This window comes from Panthera tigris, chromosome B2 (assembly GCF_018350195.1).
Source record: "Panthera tigris isolate Pti1 chromosome B2, P.tigris_Pti1_mat1.1, whole genome shotgun sequence".
In the NCBI taxonomy this organism is placed as follows: Eukaryota; Metazoa; Chordata; class Mammalia; order Carnivora; family Felidae; genus Panthera; species Panthera tigris.
This window is the reverse complement of record NC_056664.1, coordinates 28,175,705-28,188,350: the sequence shown is the minus strand read 5'-3', so window position 1 is coordinate 28,188,350 and position 12,646 is coordinate 28,175,705. Positions and strand designations below refer to the sequence as shown.

Below are 12,646 nucleotides of genomic sequence, written 5' to 3'. Positions count from 1 at the left end.
CCACAAAAAAACCTAAGCATTCAAGTTCCACAGCTTGTAGTGCTAGAGCGCAGGTTTGTATTCAGAGTGACTCCTCAGACCAATTTGAGGAAGCAAGTGTTAAGTTCATAAAAAGTAACATATAAAGTGCTATAGGATACAAAAAAGAGAGATTATTTCTAGTTTGGAGGGCTAAAGGCACATTCTGGCCAGGCAACATTGTGTCCTGGCCTCAAAGGATAGAGAAAAAGAAGGAAACAAGAACATTATTTAGATACTATGATTGCTTATTTGGCCACATCAGGAGGATATTTTACCTCAAATCTCAACTGCATAATACAAAGAAATGCAATTACTGTGTTCAAGATCAAGGAACTAAAATTGGCAAAGCAAAATGTTAAATAAACAGATTTTATAAAGAATTTAGGATAATAATTCTCTCATGACCATCCTCCTTAGGTTTTACTGTTAGCTCACTAAACTGCGTTTCCAAAAGTAATGCAAATTTTAACCAATATCCCATTCCTGTCAAAATAAATATAATCTAAGTTAATGAGATGTGAAAATAGGAACGCTTTATACAAATCTACCAGTTATAGATTTTAAAAGACAAAACGTATTTTCATTTTCCTCTTTAGAAAAAAGTCATAAAAGATGGATACCTATTTTTTCAGGTTTGAGTAGCTTGAAAGACACTGTTGAGGTTCCTCTGCCACCTGACTTGGTTGTGACAATAATGTCTCCTTTGTCATTTTTAGCTTGTCCCACTCGGCATACTATTTTACTTGCAGACATCCATTCTGCCGTCAGGAGGCAATTATGTCCACAAATTGTCAGACCTGAAAATAAAAGCATGCATGTAACAAAGTTCAAAAGAACAAAGATCTTAGTCATGTCTGTTACATAAAAAGACAATTCTTCTGTCAGTCTTACCAGGTTTTTTCCATGAAGAAAATAAATCTAGAAATAACATTTCCTGTTCAATAGTTATTTCTATTACTGAATATACCCAATGTTATTTGCAAACATACTGTCTCTATTGATTTTTGTCTACTCTTTTATCTCTAGTATCAAAGACTTCTTTAGATTATACTTAAGTTTCTTCAAACACCAATGGGATTAAAAAAAAAAATGACCATAATAATTATGTGTAGGCATTCCATATACTCAGTTTATGAGAATCTTAAATTATGTTCGTAGGTTTTAGAAGGGGAAATTATTACTATTATTAGAAATCAAAGTTTCTGATATAAAATTCTACAGTGTACAAAGAAATGTATATATCATTCCCTACAAACAAATATATTTATCCATCTTCCTAAACATAATCTGCACTTACTTTTCCTAGTGTTTAAATTATATATTGCATACATGGAGGATATTTTATTCCAGGCACAGCTTGAAATCAGGTGAATGTAGTTAATGTTCTTGGGAATTACTGGATTACTATTTCATTTTTAATATCTGCATCCTATAAAGGTAGTGCATGGTGCCTTTGAGTTTCCCTAATGATACTATTACTATACTACATTCTGTTCTCATAGTAAACCAACACTCCCAAAACCTCAACTCGTGCCCGGCATCTCAGGCCCGATACCAAGTAAATTATTATAATTTAGGCAGTAGCCAAATATGGAGGCACTGAAAGATTACAGTGAGGAAGATGTACCCCAGACAGAACACCAATATATCACCATATGGACATACTGCCAGCTCTTCTACTAACTTATTTTCTTTGTATTTTCTATTCTGCAAAGCAGAGAACAATGTAATAAATTTTATGGAAAAAGTAAACCGAACTGTATGTGGTAAAGACCCAGACACTTCACACTTTCTTTTCTCATTATTTAACTTTTTATACTGCTCAACAGTCAAGTTTGGTAATACAATTTTTTTTCAGATACCAGGAACACCTCAATTAATGCCAAATTTGGTTTAAAAAATGTAGGAAGGGAGTCAAGTCATCCTTCGTTAAAATGAAAGCACTATTTAGTAGGAATGTTGTACTAACCATCGAGAAAAATAACTACATTTCAAAGATGCATTTATTGAAATAATGAATTTTAGAGATTTCCTTAAAACAGCTATATGATTTATACATGTATGGAATCCTAATAATAGCATTTAAAGGCTTCTTTAGGACTAAGTTTTCTTTTGGTTTCTTTAAATGTGTAATGGCATTTACACATTTTTAAATGCATTCATAATTCAAAATTATTTTTTCAAAATGGGAACATCTTTGATATCTTTCCTGAAAATCAATTTTGTTTTGAAAAATGTAAACAATCTAAGAGATTGAAAGCACCCCTAGAATTCCTCTCCATCTTTAAGATAAGCACTGAGTAGGGAGCTTGGGTGGCTCAGTCGGTTAAGCATCAGACTCTTGATTTTGGCTCAGGTCATGATCTCACAGTTCATGGGCTTGAGCCCCACATTGGACTCTGTGCTGACAGCGGTAAGCCTGCTTGGGATTCTCTTTCTCCCTCTTTCTCTGCCCCTTCTCCCATGCTTGCTCACTCTCTCAAAATAAATAAATGAACTTAAGAAAAAAAGAAAAGATAGGCACTGTGAAACACTTCAGTGAATATTTGCTCAAATAATTTTTATGCATACATAAATCAGTCTATGTATTTTTTAAATGAATGAAAAAAGTTTTAATTAATAAACTGAATACTTTTAGTGTTATATATGGTGGGTATTTTGATATTACTCTAGGTCAATACGTTAATGTTTTTAAAGTTTATACTATCAGAAAGATTCTTGTCATTTTAAATATTAACTCATTTCAGAAAGGAAAATTACTCAACAATAAATGTCAGGATTTAACATAAAGTCATTCCTAATATAGGTTCCTTGCTAAAGAACAACCTTATGATTAAAACTGAGCAATGAGGGGCGCCTGGGTGGCTCAGTCAGTTAAGTGTCCAACTTTGGCTCAGATGATGATCTCACTGTGCTGACAGCTCAGAGCCTGGAGCCTGCTTCAGACTCTGTGCCTCCCTCTCTCTCTGCTCCTCCCCCACTCATGCTCTCTCTCTCTCTCCCTCAAAAATAAACATTTAAAAAATTAAAAAAAAAAAAAAAAACTGAACAATGAGAGAGGCACCCGGGTTAAACATTGGACTCAAGCCCCATGTCCAGCCCCACATTGGGATTCTCTCTCTCCCTCTCTGTCTGCCCCTCTCCCACTCCCACGTTCACATACTCTAAATAAATAAGTAAGTAAATAAATAAATAAATAAATATTTTTTAAAAATTAAGAAATGGAATTAGCTTTCCAATATACTGACAGGAAGCCTAAAAACATGTTCAGATGAACAAACATGAATGATATCCATGAAAGCACAAGTTGGAAAAAAAACTACCCAGAATAAGTTTATTCATCTAGTTGTAGCTGCTATAAAGTTTTCTCTGATTTAATATCTGCTTTGCATTTTAACTAAAAAAAAAATTAATAATCCTCATTTAATTTTAAACATAGATTTGAATAGATCATTTTAAATGTCATAAAAGTTAAATAAGATAGTAAGAAAGATTTCTTAATTTCTTAAGGACATTTTTAGTAAGTCACTGCAAGCTAAGAAATCTGCTTCATACAATATAATATCTTTTTTTTAAGTAACTTGTAGAATTTCAAATAAACTGCTTTTATAATGTTTTACTTGGCTAGTGTAGACTTCATCTGAGCTAAAAACACTCAAATTATTTAGCAGGTTAAGTTTGCTTTTTTTATAAAATGGTTTCTTGGCAATACATAGGCAGGTTGAAAGCTGAACTAGTGAGGTTTATAAAAGTATACACACTTAGTCAAATAAGAACAGCACTGCCTGAAGCTAAAGCAAGATTAAAATTTACATAGACTAGTAACTGTCATGTTGGGAGCTTCTAGTTAAAATGTAGGACATAACCTCCATCTGTATGGTTTATTTGCCTGCATTCTAGGGACTATTCTACTTTGGATGAAGAAAAAACTAAAATGAGCTACGTCAAAAAACCAAGACAAAAGTTAAATAAGACTATCTTCATAAGAATAATTAATTTAAATATTGTTTACTGGAGAAACAAAAACCATGGCTAGAGAAAAATATAAAATAAGACATTTAAATAACACTAGTGAAAAGAGTTAGCTGGGAAGTACAAAAATCAGTTATTAAATATAGTGCTGAGCTCCAATTTACTTTCTCTTTTCCAAGGGTTTTCCAGATGGCCAAAAAACAATCTGTCAACCTGCACCAATAATGCAAGAAAAACAAGTTCCAACTCATAATCTCCGAAATTTTACCAATAGGTCCCTCATAAATTAAGAAGAGTCAAGAGAATGTCTGAATCCAGAAAAGTTTATATGGGAAATTGGCATATACATGCAGTAGCATATACTGAAGCCTCTCCCTTCCTCATTCTGAATGCACCTCTACTCTGAATGCACTTCAGAGTTCACAGGAAAATAATCCTAACTGACCATACAATTATATTTATAATTAGCTCTCTACCCTGGCTGTACATGACACTTATTTGCATTTTCAAAAAGATGATTAGGCTCCATCTTTAGACTGAGACATAGCAGCCCAGAGCATTGGTTTTAAGTTCTAGAGGAGATTAAGACAAGCCAAGGGATGGCCCCCAATGTTTACAGCAGCAGCATCTACAATAACTAACTTATGGAAACAGCTCAAATGTCCATCGACTAATGAGTAGATAAAGAAGATATACATATACAGAATATCACTCAGCCATAAAAAATAATGCAATCTTGCCATTTGCAATGACATAGATAGAGCTAGAGACTATTATGCTAAGTGAAATAAGTCAGTCAGAGAAAGACAAATACCATGTGATTTCACTCATGTGTAATTTAAGAAACAAAACAAATGGGGATAGGGAAAAAAGGAAAGGGAAAGGCAAACTAAGAAACAGACTCTTAACTATAGAGATCAAACTGATAGTGTGGTACCAAGGAGAGAGAGTTTAGATTTGATTTGAAGGGCAATAAGAAACAGAAGAGGCATAATTCACAGAGCACTAGAGAAAGAACACAAACAGTTGTATAATGGAGGGAAAAACTAAAGACAGCAAAAATAGCTAGGAGGCTGTTTGAGCAATCAAAGCAGGAGAGATCAAAACTGAGGAAATGGAGGCAAAATCTCACCTGTGGGAAACTTTCTGAAGGACTTAGTGATAGGCAATTTTGACAAGATTTGATAAAATAATGATTTTAACAGAAAAGTCATAAAACCAAATAATTCTTTAATCTTTATTCAGATCATTCTGTACAGATCACAATGTTGTTTTTATATCATCTTGTCTCAACTGCCCACTATAAAACTGCATTTACCATGGAAACACAGCACAGTTCTTGCTCTTACCAATGAGGTCAGTTGGGCCAGTCCCAAGGTTTTCTCCTCTAATTATGACCTTTGTCCATGGTATTCCTTCGTTTGGAGAGATGCCTGTCACAAGGGGGGGTTGTCGCAATCGGGACATTCTGCTTTGTTGAGCAAATTGGAGATCTAGTTACAGAAGTAATCTGTTAGAAAGAAAAGAAAAGGATTAAGTGACAACTGAAATAAGCGTTGACTAAAAATACAAGAATGCTAGACACGAAGTACCAAAACATAAAAACAATTCTTAAACATATAGTTCTGAATTTCTTAGTTGTCATTTAGCTTCTCTGCCAACATCTCATGAACATTAAATTTACCAAGGACACTGTATCTAGTACTGTGAGGGAAATGTCAGAAAAATAATAGACAACTAAGCCCTTGGTTCTAGAACTTTCAATAAAATGACAGAACCTAATGTCACCATTTAGTTCTATGCTTATACCTGCAGAACCCTCAAAATATGCTAGAAATTGTTCTACTCTCAAAGTTGTTAAAGGAAAATGTTCTGATTATCATGTTCACAAATAGTAAAATACATCTATATTCCCATAGGTATACTGAACTTCACTTTATTTTTGTATTATACTTAGTATAACAACTCTTTTTCAATGTGATCAAATCAATATATTGACATTTTTACAAAACCTAGAATGTAGACGTACTGGCAAAAGCATGAATTTGCCAACTGTTCTGAGTGTAGCAGAGTCGGTAAAATTGCAGTTTCTGAGGTCAAATACACTTGCTTTCACAGCCTGGTGCTCCAATTTACTAATTCTGTTCTAAACCCTCTGTTTTCATATATGTAAAATGAACCTCATAATAGAACCTTTCAAAGATTACAATTAAGGTTACAGAGGATAATCCTAGCACAGTACCTAGCATATGGTAGGCAACCAATACATAATAAAACCTCACTAATACACTCTTGAAGAACTCCTCAATTGCTCAAGGCTTCAGATGCCCCAGAAGATGAAGGGGAGGTTCAGAGCAAAATAGCAAGAAATTGCAGGTTTTCTATATCTTCACATACTGAGAAGTTAAGACACCCTGGCATCTGCCTTCAACCTTGCAGTCCTCAGGAGATTAGAAGTTTAGTCTCTGAAGAGCCAAGCTGAAGAGGACCTGTAATCAGGAATACCAGGCACAGTAAGGGTGATTAAGTGTCAATGTGCACACCTAACTGTGAGAATATTCAGGCCTCTTCCTTCTCTGCTCTTATACCTCTATCAGCAAGGTGTGAAAGCTCACCCTGCAATAAGTTGAATATTATTCTCTGGGGAAATTAAAGGGGAAAAAGACCAAAGATCTTGACATGTAAGGGTCTTCTCCCCCAAAAAGAAGGGCTATTTGCAGTCGTATTACCCAACAGAAAATCCACTTACAAACTCTGCCCATATACAAACTAAACAAACCAGCTATTCCCAGACTCTAAAATATACAAGGACAGCCAAAGACTATAAGATGGTCAAGGAAAATATGTAAGAGAGAGATGGAAGTCAGATAAACAAAAAAATCCACAGAAAACAGAGATAAGGCAAATGTAATACACTAAACTGTGTCCCCTAAAAAATAGCATGCTATAAAGGTAAAATGAGTTTATATAGATGGGATCTAATCCAATATGACTGGTGTCCTTATAAGAAGAGGAAATTAGGACACAGACACACATGCAAGAAGACAATTTGAGGACACAGGGAGAGGTCAACTAGCTATAAGACAAGGAGAGAGGCTTCAGATGAAACCATCCTTGCTGACCCCTTTAACTTGCAGCCTCCAGAATCATGAGAAAATAAATTTCTATTGTTTCAACTTTTTAACTACCCAATCTATTGGACTTTGTTATGGCATTTTTAGCAAACAAACACAGAAGAAAAACAAAAATAAGGCCTTTAAAAGTATTATAAGCTTTTACCCCAAATTAGTATCTGCAGAGGGAGAAAATTTTTATCTTAAAGAATAGGATGTCATGAAAAGGAATCAATCCAAGAGTAAAAACTCTTGAAACTTTCAAAAGAGGCAAAAGAAAACAAGATTTATATTGTACTTTTAATGCAGGAACTGACACTGGTTTAACCAAAGGTAGCAATAAGGCTGCAAATAGGCAGATGTGTGTTTGGGAGGAGGAGAGGTGAATAAAGAGAGAAATGGAATTATACATTTTATCTAAAATTGATTATCAAGATACTGGCAGATTAGACACAGAATCTGGAAATGTGGAGGTAGATGGCAGAAGAGTTATAGGTGTCTGGGTTATGTTGTATAATAAAAAATGTTACTGACCTTTGTCCCTAGTTTCTGGGAGACTCAAAATCCAGGAAGTATCTTTGTTATTCATGAGCCTTCAATATCATATGTATGTAATATTCATGACATCTCAATATCAAAGCCTAACCAGAAAGGGCAACCATGTGATTAGAGGGTTAGGGTTTTGAGCCATCATCAGCTTGGCCTCTTCTAGAAAAGGGGAATGAGGCCTGAGATTGAGTTCAATCTCATAGCCAATGAAGCAATCAATCATGCCTACATAATTTATTTAATACAATTAAAATAACAAAACAACAACAACAAAAGAAGGACAGGAAAGAGATTACCAATCATCCAACAAACCAAATGAGAAAACTCAAGTTATTTTGAACCCCTCCCCTTCCCTATCCTACTTCCTAAATCAAAGAGTCAAAATCTTTCTGTTAGAATCCAAAGTCAACTATTCATCTCAGAGCTTGTGGTTTTCCCAGTTAAGACATTCACCTTCTCAGGGTGCCTGGGTGGCTCAGTTGGTTAAGCATCCGATTTCGGCTCAGGTCATGATCTCACAGTCCATGGGTCAGGTTCTATGCTGACAGCTGTGGTCTGCAGCCTGCTTCGGATTCTGTGTCTCCCTCTATTTCTGCCCCAACCCCACTCATGTTCTGTCTCTCTGTCTCTGTCTCTGTCTCTCTCTCAAAAATAAACATAATTTTTTTTTTAAATAAAGAAAAATCCTGTTTAAAAAAAAAAGAAACATTAAAAAATTTTTTTAAAAAATTCATCTTCTCTCCCTGGATATTTAACAGACTTCTAACTGGTTACTCAGCCCCGATTACTTCTCCACTACAATCCACTCTCAGCAAACACCTGCTAAAATACAGATCTAATCAACATCATCCCAGATTTTAAATTTTTTTTTTTAACGTTTATTTATTTTTGAGACAGAGAGAGACAGAGCATGAACGGGGGAGGGGCAGAGAGAGAGGGAGACACAGAATCGGAAACAGGCTCCAGGCTCTGAGCCATCAGCCCAGAGCCTGACACGGGGCTCGAACTCACGGACCGCGAGATCGTGACCTGAGCCGAAGTCGGATGCTTAACCGACTGAGCCACCCAGGCGCCCCATCATCCCAGATTTTAAAAAATCTTCCACGACACTCCACTACTCAGAAGTCTCCAGTGCCCACAAAATCCTTACCATTTTATTAAAACCTGTCACAACTATTCTGTATTTCCTACTTCACTCTCAATCATTTCCTTCATTTGATACTAACTATATAAGCCCAGTCACCTTTTATGAACCGTCAAGAACTTTTATGCCTTCATGATTTATCTTATTTTGACTAAATAGAAAGTCTTTCCAAGTTTGCTAAACCCTTACCAATATTTCAAGGTCAATCTAAAATAGTCTCCCTGATCCTCTACAATGCTTCTGATACATAATTCTAATATTCACTGCGTTAAATCTTAGATATCATGTTTACATCTCCTCTTTGAAAACACAAGATGTTTAACCAACTCTATACAACCAATGCTTGTCATACATATCTCACAAAATAAATATTATCATATGACTGCTGAGAGAAATCACATAAATTCTGAATGTTTTCTGAATGTTTCATGGTATCAGTGGAACACTGGAATTAAAATAGGACAAAGAGAAGAAATACAAGGGGTAAAGTAAAGAGACATAGTCTATATAACCTATTGGGTATAGAGACATAGTCTATATACCTACTGGGTATATAGACATGTATATTAGGTATATCCATGCAAAAATCTTTTAAAAGTTTAAAGGACACTTGTATACAACACCTTCACAAAGAATAAAATACTCAGTAATACATTTTACAAAAATGCAAAACTAGTACTTTGAAAACCACAATATAATATTGAAAAAGATTCAAAAGCTAAATAAATGGAAAGATATGGACAGGAAGGCTTAATACTGTTAAGATGACAATACTCAACTTGATCTGTAAATAAAATTCAATCCCTATTAAATTCTCAGCTGGCTTTTTTGCAGAAATTGACAAGCTGATCAGGAAATTGTATGGAAATGGAAAGGAACTAGGACACCTAAAGACACCAGCAGATTGAAAGTAAGGGGATAGAGAACCATCTATCATGACAATGGTCATCAAAAGAAGGCCGGATTACATCAGACAATCTAAATTTTAAAATAAAGACTGCAACAAGAGATGAAGAAGGGCATTCTATCATAATTAAGAGGTCTATCCACCAAAAAGATCTAACAATTGTAAGTATTTAGGCTTCCAACATGAAAGAACCCAAATATGTAAGTCAATTAATCACAAACATAAAATAACTCATTGATAATAATACCATAATAGTAGGGGACTTCAACACCCCACTTACAACAATGGACCGATCATGTAAGCAGAAAATCAACAAGGAAAGAATGGCTTTGAATGACACACTGGACCAGATGAACTGAACAGATATATTCAGAACATTTCATCCTAAAGCAGAATACACATTTTTCTTGAGTGCACATGAAACATTCTCCAGAATAGATCACATACTAGGTTATAAATCAATGCTCAACAAGTACAAAAAGATCAAGATCATACCTTGCATATTTTGAGACCATAATGCTATAAAACTGGAAATCAACCACAAGAAAGACCATGAATACTTGGAGATTAAAGAACATCCTACTAAAGAACGAATGGGTTAACCAAGAAACTAAAGAGGAAATTAAAAAGTACATGGAAGCCAATGAAAATGAACACACGACAATCTAAAACTTCTGGGATGCAGCAAAGGCATAAGAGGGAAGTATATAGCAATCCAGGTCTTCCTAAAGAAGCAAGAAAGGTCTCAAGTTCACAACCTAACAGCTGGGAAAAAAAAAAAAAACAAAACCCAGCAAATAAAGCCCAAAACCAGCACAAGAAGGAAAATAATAGACATCAGAGCAGAAATCAATGATACAGATATTAAAACAACAGAACAATGAAACCAGGAGTTGGTTCTTTGAAAGAATTAATAAAATTGATAAACCCCCAGTCAGACTGATAAAAAAAAAAAGTACCCAAATAAATAAAATCACGAAAGAAAGAGGAGATCACAACAAACACTGCAGAAACACAAACAATAAGAGAATATTATGAACAATTATACACTGAAAAATTCTGGAAGAAATGAACAAATCTGGAAGAAATGACAATCTGGAAGAAATTAACAAATTCCTAGAAACATATAAACTACCAAAACTGAAACAGAAAGAAATAGAAAATTTGAACAGACCCATAACCAGTAAAGAAATTGCATCAGTAATCAAAAATCTCCCAACAAACAACAGTCCAGGGCCAGATGACTTTTCAGGGGAATCCTACCAAACATTCAAAGAAGAGTTAACACCTACTCTTTTGAGGTTGTTCCAAAAAATATAAATGGAAGGAAAACTTCAAAACTGATTCTACGAGTCCAGCATTACCTTGATTCCAAAACCAAAGACCCTACAAAAAAGGTGAACTACAGACCAATTTCCCTGATGAACATGGATGCAAAAATTCTTAACAAGATACTAGCAAATGGGATCCAACAATACATTAAAAGAATTATTCACCACAATTAAATGGGATTTATTCCTGGGATGCAGGGCTGGTTCAATATCTGCAAATCAATCAATGTGATACATCACATTAAAAAAAGAAAGGATAAGAACCTCATGATACTCTCAACAGATGCAGGGAAAGCATGACAAAATACAGCATCCTTTCTTTATAAAAACCCTCAAGAAAGTAGGGAGAGAAGGAACATACCTCAAAATCATGAAGGCCATATATGAAAAATTCACAACTAATATCATCCTCATTGGGAAAAAACTGAGCTTTCCCTCTAAAGCCAAGAACAAGACAGTGATGCCCACTCTCACCACTGTTAATCAACATAGTGTTGGAAGTCCTAGCCTCAGCAATCAGACAAAAAAATAAATAAATAATAATAATAATAATAATAAAAATAAATTAAAAAAAAATAAAATGCATCCAACTCGGCAAGCAGAAAGTCAAACTTTCACTCTTCGCAGATGACATGATACTCCACTACATCAAAAAACTGCTAGAACTGATACATGAATTCAGGAAAGTCGAAGGACATAAAAACAACAAGCAGAAATTGATACACCGATAATAAAGCAACAGAAAGAGAAATCAAGGAATTGATTCCATTTAAAATTGCACCAAACACCATAAAATACCTAGGAATAAGCCTAACAAAAGAGGTGAAAATCTATAAACTGAAACCTATACAAAGCTTATGAAAGAAACTGAAGAAGAAGACACAAGAAAGTGGAAAAAATTCCATACTCATGGATTGGAAGAACAAATATTGTTAAAATGTCGATACTACCCAAAACAATCAGCACATTCAATGCAATCTCTATCAAAATAACACCAGCAGTCTTCACAGAGCTAAATAAACAATTTTAAAATTTGTATGGAACCAGAAAAGAGCCTGAATAGCCAAAGCAATCCTGAAAAAGAAAACCAAAGCTGGAGGCATCACAATTCTGGACTTCCAAGCTGTATTACAAAGCAGTAATCATTAAGACAGGAGAGTACTGACACAAAAACAGACACATAGATCAGTGGAACAGAACAGAGAATCCAGAAATGTTCCAATGTATGGCCAACTAATCTTTGACAAAGCAAGAAAGAATATCCAATGGAAAAAAGTCAGTCTCTTCAGCAAATGGTGTTGGGAAAACTGGACAGCAACATGCAGAAGAATGATGGGGCGCCTGGGTGGCTCAGTCGGTTAAGCGGCCGACTTCGGCTCAGGTCATGATCTCGCGGTCTGTGAGTTGGAGCCCCGCGTCAGGCTCTGTGCTGACCGCTCAGAGCCTGGAGCCTGTTTCAGATTCTGTGTCTCCCTCTCTCTGACCCTCCCCTGTTCATGCTCTGTCTCTCCCTGTCTCAAAAATAAATTAAAAAAAGTTAAAAAAAAAATTTTTTTAAAAAGAATGAACCTGGACCACTTTCTTATACCATACAAAAAAATAAACTCAA

The 12,646-nt window shown here is 35.0% G+C and overlaps 1 protein-coding gene across 4 annotated transcripts in view; it reads right to left on the bottom strand.

The window, feature by feature from the left end:
• Positions 1-12,646, bottom strand: part of EXOC2 (exocyst complex component 2) — a 279,312-nt gene that overhangs the window by 214,486 nt on the left and 52,180 nt on the right. For all 4 annotated transcript variants that reach the window (XM_042985868.1, XM_007073170.3, XM_042985869.1 and 1 more), the window contains 2 exons: positions 5,343-5,503; positions 642-818 (listed from right to left, as the gene is read on the bottom strand). In XM_042985868.1, coding sequence (XP_042841802.1) covers positions 642-818; positions 5,343-5,460 — 295 coding nt within the window. In that variant the 5' untranslated portion in view covers positions 5,461-5,503. The remainder of the gene's footprint in view (positions 1-641; positions 819-5,342; positions 5,504-12,646) is intronic.